This window comes from Oncorhynchus tshawytscha, linkage group LG03, assembly GCF_018296145.1.
Source record: "Oncorhynchus tshawytscha isolate Ot180627B linkage group LG03, Otsh_v2.0, whole genome shotgun sequence".
Classification (NCBI taxonomy): Eukaryota; Metazoa; Chordata; class Actinopteri; order Salmoniformes; family Salmonidae; genus Oncorhynchus; species Oncorhynchus tshawytscha.
In genome coordinates this window covers 6,693,631-6,711,880 of record NC_056431.1, presented here as the reverse complement: position 1 = coordinate 6,711,880, position 18,250 = coordinate 6,693,631, and the positions used below count along the sequence as shown (strand labels likewise).

Genomic DNA, 18,250 nt, shown 5'->3' with positions numbered 1-18,250 from the left:
TCAAGCGGTTCTGCAAACCACCTCCCTACTCTCTCCTTTCGTTTTTTCTTCCCCCTTTACACAGCCCCCTATCCCGTCCCCTATTGTGTAGTAACCATAGTAACCATGTGAAGGAGCGAACTACTGCGCTTGCGCGCCTTTTACCTTCACGTGAAAAGGCCACGTCTCGCGCTCCCTCTGCTGCTACATTTAGAACATGCAATGGATATACCTGCAACAATTTATATAACAGTGTAGGTACAGTTGATACATTGTTAATATGATGCAGCTTGTGACTGCATATAGTGCGCATTACACGTGTCAGCCACGCCAGGGGGCTTATTTAGGAGGATGCAATTTTACAGAGCTTTCAGATATTGAACAAAATGATATATTTAATTAAGAATGGGTAAATGTGGCAGCCCAATGCATTTCTACCTGCAAAGTTCTTAACGTTCCATCCCATTGAATGTGCCCCATGTGAAAGTAGTGACAGGGAAGATACAGTAGCCAATATAGCCAGTCTAAAGTAGAGCTTTCATTTTAATTAAAACAATATATATATATATATCCCATACAAAACACAGACACAATTGTGGCTGATGTTTACATCATAAGTGTTCATATCTTTATTGATTGGAGGGTTTCTGTGGTAAGCTTTTACATGTAGGTGGTAACAGACAATTATGTGGCAGGCTTTTAAATGAAGTGGTAACTGAAAGGTTGTCTAACATGGAAGGGCAGGAGGAAAGGGGAAGGGTTGGGCAATTGAGGAAATTGAGATGAGAAAACTGAGGTAAAGGGGAGCAGAAAAGAGAGGGATGGAAAATAACGTCTTATTCAGTCTGTCTGTCTCTCCGTCCTTACAAACATACGTCTGTCTGACCTATCTGTCTGAAGGATTCATTGCAAAATTGTAATTATTCGCCTACCTCCTCATGCCTTTTGCACACAATGTATATAGACTCCCCTTTTTTTCTACTGTGTTATTGACTTGTTAATTGTTTACTCCATGTGTAACTCTGTGTTGTCTGTTCACACTGCTATGCTTTATCTTGGCCAGGTCGCAGTTGCAAATGAGAACTTGTTCTCAACTAGCCTACCTGGTTAAATAAAGGTGAAATAAAAAAATAAAATTGTAGGTAGTTATGTATATCTGTCTGTGGACATCTGTCAGTCCATCTGTGCCCTGCAGTGGTGTGATGTGTGTCTGTGATTCTGTGTCAGTGTCCGTCAGCCCAGAGGAGTTTTAGAGGGCGGCGGGGTTCCGGAAGTTGTGCCCCGCGAAGCGAGCCTGATCCCCTAACTCCTCCTCAATCCTAAGAGAGGATAAAGACAACAAGAGAAAGGGAACGACAGAGAAGAATTCAGAGAGGAACAGACAGAGAGACAGTTATACAGAGTCATACAGCAACAACCACACACAGTGAGTAGGGTACCAACCTCATGAGTTGATTGTATTTGGCCAGCCGCTCTGATCGACAGGGAGCTCCAGTCTTGATTTGTCCAGTGCAGAGGCCCACCACCAGATCAGCAATGAAGGTGTCCTCTGTCTCACCTGAGCGGTGGCTCACCATCACACCCCAGCCATTCTCCTGAGCCAGCTTACACCTGGAGGACAGACAGAGAGACATACACAGAGAGACAGACAGAGAGGGAGAGAGAGACAGCGACAGATACAGAGATGGAGAGAGAGGAAGAGATACAGAGAGGGAGAGAGAGAGAGGGAGAGATACAGAGAGAGAGAGAGAGAGGGAGAGATACAGAGAGAGAGAGAGAGAGATACAGAGAGAGAGAGAGAGAGAGAGAGATACAGAGAGAGAGAGAGAGAGAGAGAGATACAGAGAGAGAGAGAGAGAGAGAGAGAGGGGGGGAGAGGGGGGCTGGTGGATGAGGTGAGTTCTCACCTATAGTGCACTACTTTTGTCCAGGGCCCATATAGCACTATATCAGGAAAAGGGTGCCATTTTGGACACATTCTAAAATACGAATCCGCTACACACTCCCCATCCCTGACTCACGCCTGGATGGCTTCGGTGACAGAGCCGATCTGGTTGACTTTGAGCAGCAGGCAGTTGCAGGCCCTCTCCTCCAGGGCGCGCTCTATCCTCTTGGGGTTGGTGACGGTCAGGTCGTCCCCCACCACCTGGATACCCACGGAGGCTGTCATCTGGGACCAGGCTGGCCAGTCATCCTGGTCAAACGGATCCTCAATGGACACCACTGGAGGAGAGACGGCCAGGAGGAACGTTAGTGAGTGTTTGTGTGTGCTGCAGCCATAATGGAGAATAAGGACAGGGGGAGAATGAGGGTAGGCTAAGGATGACCTGGGGCCATGCCTCTAGACACTGATCTAAGGACAGTTTTTCATTTAAACTGGTTAATGTTACAATTTCTGAGCAGTAGATATTCCTACATCTGTCCCTAAAGGAAATATCTACCTATAGTGAAGGAAATTACTCTACCATGTTAAGGAGTGTGTGTGTATATGTGTGTGCCTACTCTAGTGTATTAAGGGGTGTGTGATGGGAGTTGGTTGATTAGCTCAAGACCCACTCATGGCCCATGGTGGACGGGCTCAGAGGTACAGCGTGTCAGTCTTAATGGGGATTTCAATTACTGCCTCTGACTGGACACCCTATACTATCACCCATTACACTCTACACTCCTCAGAGAGACAGAGAGAGACTTTGACTTTTGGCCTTTCTTTAATGAAACATTCTCATTTCATTAAAACCCAACCCCCTAAAAATAAAACACAAAATTATATCCTGTACTGCATAAACATAACATACTCACCTTGCCCTCTACCCCACGATACAAAACAACACATCACAATAACCAAACCTTCACCACTTCTACAACCGTATATCCAAAATATCTTCCCCGGCTATACAGACAGCCCCCCCCCAACACACCATATCTCCTGAAACATCTCCACACTTTTCATTATTTTATAGAATTCAAATTCCACCCTAAGGTGGGCAGAGACCATCATATTAAATAATAGTAAAGGGTCTGTTATCCCCCCACCTTTGACCCTGTTCCTCCTTGTTAGCCAAATAGCCAAGTTTGCTTGAGCAAACAGAAATTTAAACAAAACACATTTGGCCTTTCCTTATTTGAATACCTGTAACCCATTATATACATCCCAACAGTAAAAACCACCCCCACCTCTCACACAGATATTCCAACAGAGACATTAATGGCATTAACCTGGCGCACACAGAAAACACATGAGTCACAGTTTCTCTAATAACACAGAAAGGACGCCCCTGCCCGACTCCAGGTTCTACCCGTGCCAACCAGCTGTTAGTGGCCAGGCTCAATGTAGAACCCTTCACTGTAGGTCCCCTGACCTCTTTGGTACTGGGGGTTTGTAGAGCCCCCTCCATCTAAAACCCACCATACTCTCCTCCCCACATACCCCCTGCCACTGATGTGCCTTCACTCCTGTTAGGCTCCCAATGTTCCTTACCTTAATGCAGAGGTTGTAGCATTGTTTACCTCCCACCCCCTCAAACTCCCCCGCCTTTAGTCGGAAGGTCCAACCTAATCCGCCATCTCTCCTCAGCAGCGTTCATGCTGGTTCCCTCCAGCCAACATCAGTATGGTACAGCAGTCTCTGCACCGCCTTTAGTCGGAAGGCAGCCACCCTGCTCTCCAGTTCCACCAGGCCCTGTCCTCCTTGGTGGACAGTCATGTACGACACTGCCGCCCTCATCCAGTGATGGCCCAACCAGAAAAAGTCCACCAGCTTGCGACACTGGGGGAGGGTGGGGGGGGGGTGTTGAGGACAGCCAGTTTATGCCACCAGGTTGTTGATTATCAGCACCATCCCTCTATATGACACTTGGGACAGGAGCCACCTCCACCTGGCCAGTCTAGACACCACTGCCTGTGACAGCCCCTCCCAGTTCTTCCTGGCCCGGGTACACCCCCAACATTTTAAGCCCTTCACAACCCCACTGCAAACCCCCTGGAAGCAGAGGAGGCGCCACATCCCCCCATGGCCCACATAACAGAGCTTTGCTCTTGCCCCAGTTTACCTTAGCTGACAAAGCACCCTCATACACCTTCAGACTAGTCTCTAGTGCCTGCATATCCTGACCATCAAAGAAACGTCATCTGCATACCCTGACACTGCTATGCCTGTCACCACACCCATGTCTGTCCAGCACACTCCCTGCAGTCTCCTGCGTAGCAGGCCCAAAAAAGGCTCACTGGCTAGTGTATATAACTGCCCCGATAGAGTGCATCCTTGTCTAATGCCTCGTCTCACCCAGACTGTCCTACTGAGCCCCCCTCCCACCTTGACCATACATGATGCCCCAGCATACAACATCTTCACAAAGGTCAAAAACCTTTCCCCAAACCCAAACACAGACATCACATTAAACAGATACTCATGGTCCACTCTATCAAAAGCCTTCTCTTGATGTAAAGAGACCCGTCCAAAGTTCACATTAGAACCTCTTGATTAGTCCAACATGTCCCTAATTAAGAACAAGTTGTCCGTGATTGAGCGTCCCAGTACACAATATGTTTGGTCCTTATGTACTATCGAGTCCAGGTGGGACTTCAGTCTGTTAGAGAGGACCTTGGCAAATATCTTGAAGTCCGCACAGAGCAATGCCACAGGACTCCAGTTCTTAAGTTCACACAAGTCCCCTTTTTTGGGATGGAGAGTCAGAGCCGCCTGACGACAGCTCATCGGCAACTCTCCTCCCCCAACGCATTCACGCAACACGCAAAATAAGTCCAGTCCAATTATTCCCCAGAATTTTTTATAAAACTCCACTGGGAGTCCATCGACCCCCGGTGCATGACCGGGGTACATCTGGGTTACGGCCTCTGCCAGTTCATGGGACAACATACATTTACATTGACGAACATAGGAATGTCCATTTAATCCCTCTGTGCCAGAGAGAGCTTAGGGAGTTCTGCGACCAAGACCTGAGCACACATAGGATCACACATTTCTGTCCTATACAACTCAGTATTTAACTCCACAGTCCACTCCCGCATCTCCCACACCACAGAGGTCACCTGCCCATCAGACAGCCATAGACAATGCATACTCTTGGCTTCACCGCTCTGTCTTTCCAAACCAAAGAAGGAGGAGCTGGGAGCATCCATCTCCTTGAGCATGGAGAACCTAGCTCTTACAAGTGCTCCCTTTGCTTTAACCTTGAAAAAACGGCCCAGGTCCCTACGTAATTCAGCTAAATTAGCCTGGAGTCCTACATTGCCTTGCCCCACCATCTCTACCTCCATCTCACTAATACTACGCTCGAGTTCCCCCAGTACTCTCCTAGCCTCTGAGGATGAGAGAGCTGTATACTGTTGACAGAAAAGAAAAGCCGAATTTGGACTTTTCCCACATCCCACCATTGACTCATATTCCTCTCTTTGCTGCCCCCATCTTTCCCAAAAAATCTTGAAACCTGAGCAAAGAGTGGCATCTTGAAAGAGCTTTACATGAAACTTCCAATAGGATGCCTACCGAGGCCCTGGTGAAATATACAGCCGAGCCATGGTTATGTGGTGATCCGAATACCCCACCGGGAGAATGGTAGCATCCAACTGTCACGCCCTGACCTTAGAGAGCTTTTTATGTCTCTATTTTGGTTTGGTCAGGGTGTGATTTGGGTGGTCATTCTATGTCCTTTTTCTATGTTTTGTATTTCTTTGTTTTGGCCTGGTATGGTTCCCACTCAGGGACAGCTGTCTATCGTTGTCTCTGATTGGGAACCATACTTAGGTAGCTTTTTCCCACATGGGTTTTGTGGGTAGTTATTTTCTGTTTTGTGTTTTTGCACCTGACAGGTTTCAGTTCTGCGCCTGACTGTTTCGGTTTTCATTCATTCTCTTTGTTAATTTTGTTATTTAGTGTTCAGTTCAAATACAAGTATGAACACTTGCCATGCTGCCCCTTGGTCCTCTCCTTTCATCAGCCGTGACACCAACAGCCTATTGCTCTGATTCCTAGACATGTAAAATCGATCAAGTCGGGCTGCATTCACCCTAGCCCCAAAAACCTTCACCCATGTATACTGCCTTGTGTTGGGATGTTTAGTTCTCCAAACATCCACTAGGTCGAACTGATCAATGATGTCCCTTAACACTCCCACTGACACTGAATGAGGCTCTTCCCCATTTCTGTCTTTCGTAAAATCCATTGTACAGCTCCAGCATCTCCTCAGGCGCTACCTGTGAGAGTTCCTGTCTAAGACACCCAAATAGAACCCCCCCCCTCTCCCTGTGTTAGGCACATACACATTTATGAAGACAAAACCCATGTTGTTAATTTCTGCTTTTACAACAAGCAGCCTACCCCTACACACCTCCTTTGAGGAGCACATTTTTAGACAGACCCGGTACAGAAAGGACTGCCACCCCTGCACTAAAATGTGTCTCATGGCTCAACACATTTGCCCCTTTCCACCAGAGCCCCAATCGACTTCATTCACCACATCACTATGCATCTCCTGCAGAAACAACACCTGTACTGTTTTTTTGTTTTACATATTCAGCCAACACACTCCTCTTTCCCGCATTTCTGGCACCATTTATATTAAGCGAGCCGACCCAAAGAGTCTCCATAAGAAATTGGAGAAAAGCCAGCAAAAACAAAGAGACCAATAGTGCCCCAGTGCCAGAAAAAAACTATACATCTAAACAGTGTCTGAAGGTAGACCCTTACGCACGGTTGTGATCCACTTCCTCAACCTAAACCGTTTCCTGGGTGAGAGGACACCATGCCCCTCATTTTTTCATAGCATGTTGTACTGATCATACAAATTTTCTCAGATCAGAAAATAATAGCCTCAAGATTAACTTTTTCCCCCTTGGTCTCATTCAGGAACCTTGTCAGTTCCCTCAACGTGTACTTTGACCCCTCTGCTTGACTGGCTGTCAGCTCCGAACCCATTGAAGTGGATTCTGAAAAAAAACGGATCCTCATCATCCTCTTCCTCAGACTCACTTTCCTCCTCATCTCCATCTCCTATCCTGACCACCTGCCCTTCCTCTCTGGTCAGGGCCTCCCCCCCAGCACCAGGCAAAGGTTCCTTGGTGCATTATACCCTCCCACCTTATTTCTTGCCCCCTTTTTCCTTTAACGCTTGACACCCTCCTCCTCCCACCCTCGTCTCTTACACTTCCCCACTATACTCTCCTCATCCACTAGCATAACCTGACTAGGCCCAGCCTCATCTACACCACCCTAGTCTCTTACACTTCCCCACTATACTCTCCTCATCCACTAGCATAACCTGACTAGGCCCAGCCTCATCTACACCACCCTAGTCTCTTACACCTCCCCACTATACTCTCCTCATCCACTAGCATAACCTGACTAGGCCCAGCCTCATCTACCACACCATCTCTAGCCTGACTAGGCCCAGCCTCATCTACCACACCATCTCTAGCCTGACTAGGCCCAGCCTCATCTACACCACCCTAGTCTCTTACACCTCCCCACTATACTCTCCTCATCCACTAGCATAACCTGACTAGGCCCAGCCTCATCTACCACACCATCTCTAGCCTGACTAGGCCCAGCCTCATCTACCACACCATCTCTAGCCTGACTAGGCCCAGCCTCATCTACACCACCCTAGTCTCTTACACTTCCCCACTATACTCTCCTCATCCACTAGCATAACCTGACTAGGCCCAGCCTCATCTACCCCACCATCTCTAGCCTGACTAGGCCCAGCCTCATCTACACCACCCTCCATAGTATGTTAAGGCCCAGCCTCAGCTACCCCACCATCTCTAGCCTGACTAGGCCCAGCCTCAGCTACACCACCATCCATAGCATGACTAGGCCCAGCCTCTGCTGTCTGTGTCTCATTGCCCCCTGCACGCTGATCTCGATTTCCCCCACTGGCGCTTGTAAATTGTCTATGGCCTTTATGTGGGCACGCAAAGCTCTTGTGCCCCAAATCCACACACTCAAAACACCATAGACTATCTGTGCTGGCAAACCCTGCGAAGAGCTCCTCCCCGTGCCTCACTTTAAAATGCACATTTAGCTGTTGCTCATTGTTATTCAGAAACAGGAACACTTTCCTCCGGAACGAAACAACGTGCTTAACGGCATCTGCCTGAAAACCTGCTGACACGAAAACTGCTAGGAAACCTACCAAAACGACTCAGTTCTTTCCTGATTTGATCATCCGTAATAAACAGAGGCAAATTCGCAACTACCACCCTTGTCGAAGGGGTAGAAAGAGGCGAAATTGGCACCAACACATCCCGTACAAATATTCCACTAGCAATTAGCCTACCAACCTAATTTGCTCTTTTCATGAACAAAATCACAGCTTTGTTCATTCTGGAAGCAGAATGTATAAATTCAGCTCCTACCTGTTCACCGACTGCAAACAGATCCTCCTCCACTTTAACTCCATTCTCAGGAACACACCTGAATCCATGCCGTATCGACAGCGTCTCCTCTGCGCTAGGATGAGAAGCCATTGCGCACACCACACCTTCCAAACCCCAGGAAACTAACTATCCTCTTCCACCCTAACTTTGAAAAAACCTGTGGATACCACTAAAACAAAGAGTGCATTAATATAAAATAAAAATTGAAAGAAAAGACCAAGGACAGAATTAAGAAAATAAGTTAGGACAGAGCCCTCCACACAAAACACTCAAACTCCAAAATACTCCCAGCATGCACTGCAAGAGAGAGAGCGAGAAAGAAAGAGAAAGAAAGAAAGAAAGAGAGAGCGAGAAAGAAAGAGAGAGAGAGAGAAAGAAAGAAAGAAAGAAAGAAAGAAAGAAAGAAAGAAAGAAAGAAAGAAAGAAAGAAAGAAAGAGAAAGAGAGAGAGAGAGAAAGAAAGAGCTTGGATGGCCTCCCCTCATTTCCTGACACCAGTTAAGGAGGTTTTAATTATGCGCTACAGTGCACATTTGGCACAGTGGGAGCTGCACTGATGTAGCCCTGTTCCCCATTACTGGTGCTTATCCATGTCTCTATGGCTGTGTGTGTGTGTGTGTGTGTGTGTGTGTGTGTGTGTGTGTGTGTGTGTGTGTGTGAGAGAGAGAGAGAAAGAGAGCTTCAGTACAAGACATCAGGGTTAATTGTCGGGAGGGGAGTAAGCCTATTCAATCATATCATGGAACAATTAACCATGTTAGGGTGACAGGTACACACACACACATACACACACACCTGGGTAGTCATTGACGAAGCCCTGGTACATGTCGCAGAGCTCTTGGGCGCTGATGTGGCGGTCTGCGTTGGGCGGAGACTTGAAGTCCAGGTCGTACTTGCCCTCTTTGTAGAACTCAGAGGCTGCCACGTCCATCCCGATCACCACCTTGTCTATGAAACCTGCCTTCTCAATGGCTGTCTTGATCAGCTCCAGGGCTGCACAGGACAGAGGGACAGGACACAGGGACAGGGCAAATGGACAGGACAGAGGGACAGGGCAAAGGGATAGGACAGAGGGACAGAACAGAGGGGCAGGACACAGGGACACAACACATGGACAGGGGGACAGGACACAGGGACAGGACACAGGGACACGATAGAGAGACAGGACAAAGGGAAATGACACAGGGAAAGGGGGACAGGACACAGGGACAAGACAGAGACAGGACAAAGGGACATGACACAAGGAAAGGGGGATAGGACACAGGGACAAGACACAGAGATAGGACAGAGAGACAGGGAAAGGGAGTGTGACAAGAAAGGTGAGCAGGGAGAGGGGGTTGCTATTACACAGTGAGTGATAAATCCAATGCAGGGGTATTGTGCTTGTCTTGCTCTGACTCTGAAAGACAATGTGCTGTGTTAATTTATGAGCCCAGTTCAAAAACAACCATGGACTCCAACCCCTTCTGTATTTACAATAATATTGGGAATCTTGCCTACGGTGCAATCAGAAACTATTCATACCCCTTGACTTATTCCACATTTTGTTATATTACAGCCTGAATTCAAAATGGATTAAATATATTTTTGTTCACACCAATCTACACACAATACCCCCAAAATGACAAAGTGAAAACATGTTTATAGACATTTTTGCAAATGTATTGAGTCAATACATGTTAGAATCACCTTTGGCAGCAATTACAGCTGTGAGTCTTTCTGGGTAAGTCTCTAAGAGCTTTGCACACCTGGATTGTACAATATTTGCACTTTATTCTTTTAAGCTATTCAAGCTCCATCAGGTTGGTTGTTGATCATTGCTAGACAGCCATTTTCAAGTCTTGCCATAGATTTTCAAGCCGATTAAGTCAAAACCAATGTTGTCTGGTAAGCAACTCCAGTGTATATTTGGCCTTGTGTTTAAGGTTTTGTCCTGCTGGAAGGCACATTTGTCCCCCAGTGTCTGGTGGAAAAGCAGACTGAACCAGGGTTTCCTCTAGGATTTTGCCTGTGCTTAGCTCTATTTCATTTATTTTTTATATAATTAACTCCCTAGTCCTTTCCAACGACAATCATACCCATAACATGATGCAGCCACCACCATGCTTGAAAATATGAAGTGATACTCAGTGATGTGTTGTGTTGGATTTGCCCCAAACATAATGCTTTGTATTCAAGTTCATTTCTTTGCCACATTTTTTGCAGTTTTACTTTAGTACCTTATTGCAAAAAGGATTCATGCTTTGGAATATTTGTATTTTGTACAGGCTTCCTTCTTTTCACTCTGTCATTTAGGTTAGTATTGTGGAGTAACTACAATGTTGTTGATCCATCCTCAGTTTTCTCCTATCACAGCCATTAAACTCTGTAACTGTTTTAAAGTTTCATTCCTCTCCGGCTACTTACTTAGGAAGGATGCCTGTATCTTTTTAGTGACTGGGCGTATTGATACACCATACAAAGTGTAATTAATAACTTCACAATGCTCAAAGGGATATTCAATGTCTGCTTTTTATATTTTACCCATCTAGCAGTAAGTGCCCTTCTTTGCGAGGCATTGGAAAACGTGTAGGCCAGGCTGTAACAGAATCAAATGTGGAAAAAGTCAAGGAGTGTGAATACTTTCTGAAGGCAATGTAAACCAATTGGAAGGCTGTTTCCTTCACATCTGAAAACACAGAAAGCTGAGGGTCTACAGAAGTTGTTTCCGGACCATGCAGTAATGTCTTTGATACGTCTTTCCTCCTGTCTCTCTCACCTTCAGTGTTCTCCAGTATGTTTGGGGCGAACCCCCCCTCGTCCCCCACGTTGGTGGCGTTCTGGCCATACTTTTCCTTGATCACTTCCCTCAGCGTCTGGTACAGCTCCACCCCCACACGCACAGCGTCCCTGAAAGACTCCGCCCCTACAGGAAGTACCATGAACTCCTGCATGGCCAGCTTGTTGCCCGCGTGAGAGCCCCCGTTGATAACGTTAAAGGCCTGAGGGAGAGATGGACCAGGGGGGGAAAGGAGAGGGAGACATACATCAGTATTTGTCAATATACAGTATTTATTCATTCATTTATCCAGTTGTTCCTTCATTCCTTTATCTAGATTGTGCTTCATTCCTTTATCCAGTTGTTCCTTCATTCCTTTATCCAGTTGTTCCTTCATTCCTTTATCCAGTTGTTCCTTCATTCCTTTATCCAGTTGTTCCTTCATTCCTTTATCCAGTTGTTCCTTCATTCCTTTATCTAGTTGTTCCTTCATTCCTTTATCTAGTTGTTCCTTCATTCCTTTATCCAGTTGTTCCTTCATTCCTTTATCCAGTTGTTCCTTCATTCCTTTATCCAGTTGTTCCTTCATTCCTTTATCCAGTTGTTCCTTCATTCCTTTATCTAGTTGTTCCTTCATTCCTTTATCTAGTTGTTCCTTCATTCCTTTATCCAGTTGTTCCTTCATTCCTTTATCTAGTTGTTCCTTCATTCCATTCCTTTATCTAGTTGTTTTATCTAGTTGTTCCTTTTCAGTTGTTCCTTTATTCCAGTTGTTCCTTCATTCCTTTATCTAGTTGTTCCTTCATTCCTTTATCCAGTTGTTCCTTCATTCCTTTATCCAGTTGTTCCTTCATTCCTTTATCTAGTTGTTCCTTCATTCCTTTATCTAGTTGTTCCTTCATTCCTTTATCCAGTTGTTCCTTCATTCATTTATCTAGTTGTTCCTTCATTCCTTTATCTAGTTGTTCCTTCATTCCTTTGTCCTGTAGTTCCTTCATTCCCTTTTCCTGTAGTTCCTTCATTCCTTTATCCAGGTGTTCCTTCATTCCTTTGTCCTGTAGTTCCTTCATTCCTTTATCCAGTCGTTCCTTCATTCCTTTTTCCTGTAGTTCCTTCATTCCTTTATCCAGTCGTTCCTTCATTCCTTTGTCCTGTAGTTCCTTCATTCCTTTATCCAGTCATTCCTTCATTCCTTTGTCCTGTAGTTCCTTCATTCCTTTATCCAGTTGTTCCTTCATTCCTTTATCCAGTTGTTCCTTCATTCCTTTGTCCTGTAGTTCCTTCATTCCTTTATCCAGTCGTTCCTTCATTCCTTTTTCCTGTAGTTCCTTCATTCCTTTATCCAGTCATTCCTTCATTCCTTTGTCCTGTAGTTCCTTCATTCCTTTATCCAGTCGTTCCTTCATTCCTTTTTCCTGTAGTTCCTTCATTCCTTTATCCAGTCATTCCTTCATTCCTTTGTCCTGTAGTTCCTTCATTCCTTTATCCAGTTGTTCCTTCATTCCTTTATCCAGTTGTTCCTTCATTCCTTTGTCCTGTAGTTCCTTCATTCCTTTATCTAGTTGTTCCTTCATTCCTTTATCCAGTTGTTCCTTCATTCCTTTATCCAGTTGTTCCTTCATTCCTTCATTCCTTTTCCTGTAGTTCCTTCATTCCTTTATCCAGTCATTCCTTCATTCCTTTGTCCTGTAGTTCCTTCATTCCTTTATCCAGTTGTTCCTTCATTCCTTTATCCAGTTGTTCCTTCATTCCTTTATCCAGTTGTTCCTTCATTCCTTTATCTAGTCGTTCCTTCATTCCTTTATCTAGATGTTCCTTCATTCCTTTATCTAGTCGTTCCTTCATTCCTTTGTCTAGTTGTTCCTTCATTCCTTTATCTAGTCGTTCCTTCATTCCTTTATCTAGTCGTTCCTTCATTCCTTTGTCCTGTAGTTCCTTCATTCCTTTATCTAGTCGTTCCTTCATTCCTTTGTCCTGTAGTTCCTTCATTCCTTTATCCAGTTGTTCCTTCATTCCTTTGTCCTGTAGTTCTTTCATTCCTTTATCCAGTTGTTCCTTCATTCCTTTATCCAGTCGTTCCTTCATTCCCTTTTCCTGTAGTTCCTTCATTCCTTTATCCAGTCATTCCTTCATTCCTTTGTCCTGTAGTTCCTTCATTCTTTTATCCAGTTGTTCCTTCATTCCTTTGTCCTGTAGTTCCTTCATTCCTTTGTCCTGTAGTTCCTTCATTCCTTTATCCAGTTGTTCCTTCATTCCTTTATCCAGTTGTTCCTTCATTCCTTTGTCCTGTAGTTCCTTCATTCCTTTATCCAGTTGTTCCTTCATTCCTTTATCCAGTTGTTCCTTCATTCCTTTGTCCTGTAGTTCCTTCATTCCTTTATCTAGTTGTTCCTTCATTCCTTTATCTAGTTGTTCCTTCATTCCTTTATCTAGTTGTTCCTTCATTCCTTTATCCAGTTGTTCCTTCATCCAGTTGTTCCTTCATTCCTTTATCTAGTCGTTCCTTCATTCCTTTATCTAGTTGTTCCTTCATTCCTTTTTCCAGTTGTTCCTTCATTCCTTTATCCAGTAGTTCCTTCATTCCTTTATTTATTGATTCATTCATTTGTTCATTCAATGACAGCGATAACTGTCTGAAGCCTTCATCTTATCTTTCTTTACAGAGTAGGTTATGGTTTTTGGTCAAATGTATTCTATGACAGTCAACTGAATACAGGTGAAAATGTAACGGTAATGAACTCACAGGAACTGGAAGCACTAACTCTGTGTTTCCTGCCAGGTCAGCAATGTGACGGTACAGGGGGACACCTTTCTCTGCAGCACCAGCTTTGCATATGGCCAAGGACACACCCAGAATTGCATTGGCCCCAAACTGAGCTGAAGGGAGCAGAATGAATAGGTATGAATTAAGGGAAAGATCAAATTGAAAAAGCACTGGTTAGAATAAAATGTTCAGACGCCAGCTCTTGAGACCAGGACTAGTCCAAGCTGGTGTCTCATATGTGATTCATACAGGTTGTTACTTACACTTGTTCTCAGTGCCGTCCATCTCTATCATCATCTTGTCCAGTTTCTCCTGTTCTACCACACTGACCTCCTGCAACACAGCACATCTTAGAGAGACTGATGAGACATCTTTCTCTCTTTCTCTCAGTTACAAATATGCCCAAACAAACACACTGCAACACAGGACACAACCCACACACACACACACGCCCTCCACCGTACTCACCGACTGGATGAGGGCAGGACCGATGGTGTCATTGATGTGACCAACAGCCTTGAGCACACCTAGGAGAAGGAGGGATGTAGCGAAGTATGAGAAGAAACAGGATGAAGAAGAGGTGGTGGAGGAGGAGGAGGATACAGAGACAGGACATAAGAATGAAGAAAAGGACACAGAAAAGTAGTTCATTCTGCACCTCACTTAGTGTAGTCATCTTAATTTTCCTCCTCACAGTGCTACCATAAGTCAATATGGCTTACTGCTCATACCTTCTCTAGTACCCATCCATCTCCTAGCCCATTTCTCTATCCCCCTTCAGTTCCCCTCACACACACACACACACACACACACACACACACACACACACACACACACACACACACACACACACACACACACACACACACACACACACACACACACCTTTCTCGGCAATCACCTTTGCCCTTGTAGCGGCTTTTGTCTCCGTCTCTCAGCTCCAGGGCTTCATAGATGCCAGTAGACGCTCCGCTAGGCACAGCTGCCCTGAAGACACCTGGAAAGAGGAGGGAGAGATTTGAGGGAATGGAGAGGTGAGGGAATGAGGGAAGGGAGGGGGAGGGAGGGGAAGACAGATGGGGGAGGGAATGGAAGGGTTGAGAAAACGAGGGAATGGAGGGGTGAAGGATAGAGGGGAAAGGAAGATACCCATTAACCAGTTGATAATGGAATATCTCAAATAATCACACCATGTAGTGATGATGAAAAATACCAGTCTCTCACCTTTGTCAGTGTGCAGGTCCACTTCCACTGTGGGGTTCCCCCTGGAGTCCAGGATCTCCCTGGCAACAATGATCACTATCGACATCCTGTGGGGATCACACACACACATACACACAGACGTGCACAGTCAAATATAATGCAGACACAATTCATTCTCACCTCTAACAGGCACGCACACAAATGTACACACACACACACACACACGTACACACACACATACAGTGGGGAGAACAAGTATTTGATACACTGCCGATTTTTCAGGTTTTCCAACATACAAAGCATGTAGAGGTCTGTAATTTTTATCATAGGTACACTTCAACTGTGAGAGATGGAATCTAAAACAAAAATCCAGAAAATCACAATGTCTGATTTTTAAGTAATTAATTTGCATTTTATTGCATGACATAAGTATTTGATCACCTACCAACCAGTAAGAATTCCGGCTCTCACCTGTTAGTTTTTCTTTAAGAACCCCTCCTATTCTCCACTCATTACCTGTATTTTCTGCACCTGTTTGAACTCGTTACCTGAATAAAAGACACCTGTCCACACACTCAATCAAACAGACTCCAACTTCTCCGCAATGGCCAAGACCAGAGAGCTGTGTAAGGACATCAGGCATAAAATTGTAGACCTGCACAAGGCTGGGATGGGCTACAGGACACAAAGCCAGGGCAGCTAAGGAGTGGCTCTGTAAGAAGCATCTCAAGGTCCTGGAGTGGCCTAGCCAGTCTCCAGACCTGAACCCAATAGAAAATCTTTGGAGGGAGCTGAAAGTCCGTATTGTCCAGCGACAGCCCCGAAACCTGAAGGATCTGGAGGAGGTCTGTATGGAGGAGTGGGCCAAAATCCCTGCTGCAGTGTGTGCAAACCTGGTCAAGAACTACAGAAAACGTATGATCTCTGTAATTGCAAACAAAGGTTTCTGTACCAAATATTAAATCTGCTTTTCTGATGTATCAAATACTTATGTCATGCAATAAAATGCAAATTAATTACTTAAAAATCATACAATGTGATTTTCTGGATTTTTGTTTTAGATTCCGTCTCTCACAGTTGAAGTGTACCTATGATAAAAATGACAGACCTCTACATGCTTTGTAAGTAGGAAAACCTGCAAAATCGGCAGTGTATCAAATACTTGTTCTCCCCACTGTATACACACACGCAAAGCACCTTTCATCTTCTAGCACATACAGTACATGCACCAACCCTCCTTCTAACACAACCATGTTCTAACTCAGCCATGTTCTAACACAACCATGTTCTAACACAGCCTTGTTCTAACTCAGCCATGTTCTAACACAACCATGTTCTAACTCAGCCATGTTCTAACACAACCATGTTCTAACTCAGCCATGTTCTAATACAGCCATGTTCTAACTCAGCCTTGTTCTAATACAGCCATGTTCTAACTCAGGCATGTTCTAATACAGCCATGTTCTAACACAGCAGAGGGATTTCTGCATTATCAAAACAAGCTTTAGAAGACGGGGGAGAAAGATGAGAGGAGCAAGGGAACGGTGGTAGAGATTCTATAATTTTTAAATCCCCCTTTGGCCAGAAATTATGAATATTCTGAGATGGGGTGAGTGATATTCACAGAGTGAGAGATAAAAATTACCTCTTAAATGTCTTTGCCGGAGACATAAACAGAAAATATAGAGACTAACACAGGCAGACTTCTACTCACTCTCTCTCTCTCACACACACACACACACACACACACACGCACACAGCACACTGACGCATAGTCAGGAATTAAATGCTGTGAAGCAGAGGCACTCTAAGCATATACAGCAACACACACCATACCGCAATTGACAGGCCAACCATCAAATACATTCAACACCGAACCATGGACTAGTAGGACACACACACAATGCGCTGTCATTCCTTGACACATACACACCGTCAGTGAGTTCAGACACATAAGCTGATGCAATGGTACCTGTGCTGTGCTGTGCAGTCAAGGACTAATCAGAGGATTTGAGCTGGCTGAGGGATGAAATGGTGAGAGCAGAGAGCAGAGAGACAGAGGAGAGGAGACTTAGAAGGATGAGAGGAAGGAAGGAATAGATGTATATTGTTTTCCATTACCTGCAGTGTGTGTGAAGCCTGGTAGGGAAAGTGAGAGAATGTGAGCAAATGAGAGAGAGGGAGAGTGAGAGAGGGGCACAGGGAGGAGGTAGAAAATGGGAGGGGGTGAGAACGTGTGACAGATGGGGGAGGGGGGACAAGCAAGTTATTGGAAGATGCAGAGGAAAGGGGAGGGAGCGAGACTGGGTCAAGGAGACAAAAAGAGGAGAGGAGAGAAGGATTCAGCATAGCAGCAGTAGGCACTGAAAAAGAGGGGTTGTGTGTGTTCGGTTTTTGGCTTGAGCCCAGAGAAACATCACAAAATAGAATAGGAGAGAACACAACATGGAATACAAAACACAATCCCCCACAACCCCCCTGTCCCATCCCATGATGACACAGTCAACATACTGCACCACAGCAACAGAGCTACAGCCCTAGGCACTAACGCTCAGTATATTGGCAATCACAAAAATTACACATTCATTTATGCATACATTTGTTGGAACAATATTTCCGCAGATGTCATAAGTACTAGTCAGTAGTGATGTAAGCCCTGATAAGCTCACATACACAGAGAACAGGAAGAAACAGACGGCAGGGTTGGCAGGAGTGTATGCTGGGACATACTGTGGGATGCATGGGCTTAGCTTGCTGTGTGTATCTGCTAGCTAGAACATACTGGTTGATGCATTCACTTAGTTAGCATTAGCATTCATCTTCTAAGACATACTGCAGGCTGCAGAAATCTGTTAGTATGGCTATCAGCTTTGTATAGATACTATGTGGATTGGCCTTGTATAGACTGTTGTGACCAAACTGTAGGTTGTATTTGGCTTAGCCTTTGCATGCACAGTATAGGAGGGGAGACATTGAACTCCCTGTAGTTCAGGTTAGATGGCCATATGGAATAGATACAGTGCCTTGCAAAAGTATTCATACCCCTTGGATTTCTGCACATTTTATTGTGCTACAAAGTGGCATTAAACCTGATTTAATTGTACTTTTTTGTCAACAATCTACACAAAATATTCTGTAATGTCAAAGTGG

At 45.0% G+C, this 18,250-nt stretch overlaps 1 protein-coding gene across 2 annotated transcripts; it reads right to left on the bottom strand.

The window, feature by feature from the left end:
- Window positions 1-1,069: 1,069 nt before the first annotated feature.
- On the bottom strand, window positions 1,070-17,310 carry LOC121841328 (gamma-enolase-like). Of its 2 annotated transcripts, none has more exons than XM_042308737.1 (11): window positions 17,222-17,310; window positions 15,122-15,207; window positions 14,799-14,894; window positions 14,366-14,424; window positions 14,161-14,230; window positions 13,877-14,010; window positions 11,134-11,356; window positions 9,171-9,368; window positions 2,001-2,202; window positions 1,423-1,590; window positions 1,070-1,298 (listed from the first exon to the last, which is right to left on the bottom strand). In XM_042308737.1, exons 2-11 carry the CDS (start codon window positions 15,204-15,206, stop codon window positions 1,229-1,231), a joined length of 1,305 nt encoding a protein of 434 aa, XP_042164671.1. In that variant the 5' UTR covers window position 15,207; window positions 17,222-17,310; the 3' UTR covers window positions 1,070-1,228. The 2 variants fall into 2 exon arrangements, with proteins under 2 accessions (XP_042164671.1, XP_042164673.1); XM_042308739.1 differs by lacking the exon at window positions 17,222-17,310 and adding an exon at window positions 17,073-17,186.
- Window positions 17,311-18,250: the final 940 nt, after the last annotated feature.

Bases quoted from the DNA above. Each gene is read 5' to 3' on its own strand.
- LOC121841328 (XM_042308737.1), bottom strand. From the start codon at position 15,206: ATGTCGATAGTGATCATTGTTGCCAGGGAGATCCTGGACTCCAGGGGG. The intron at 14,425-14,798 runs GTGATTGCCGAG...TCCTTCTCCTAG, and splicing joins AAGCCGCTACAAGGGCAAAG to GTGTGCTCAAGGCTGTTGGT. The intron at 9,369-11,133 runs GTGAGAGAGACA...TGTCCTGTGCAG, and splicing joins CATACTGGAGAACACTGAAG to CCCTGGAGCTGATCAAGACA.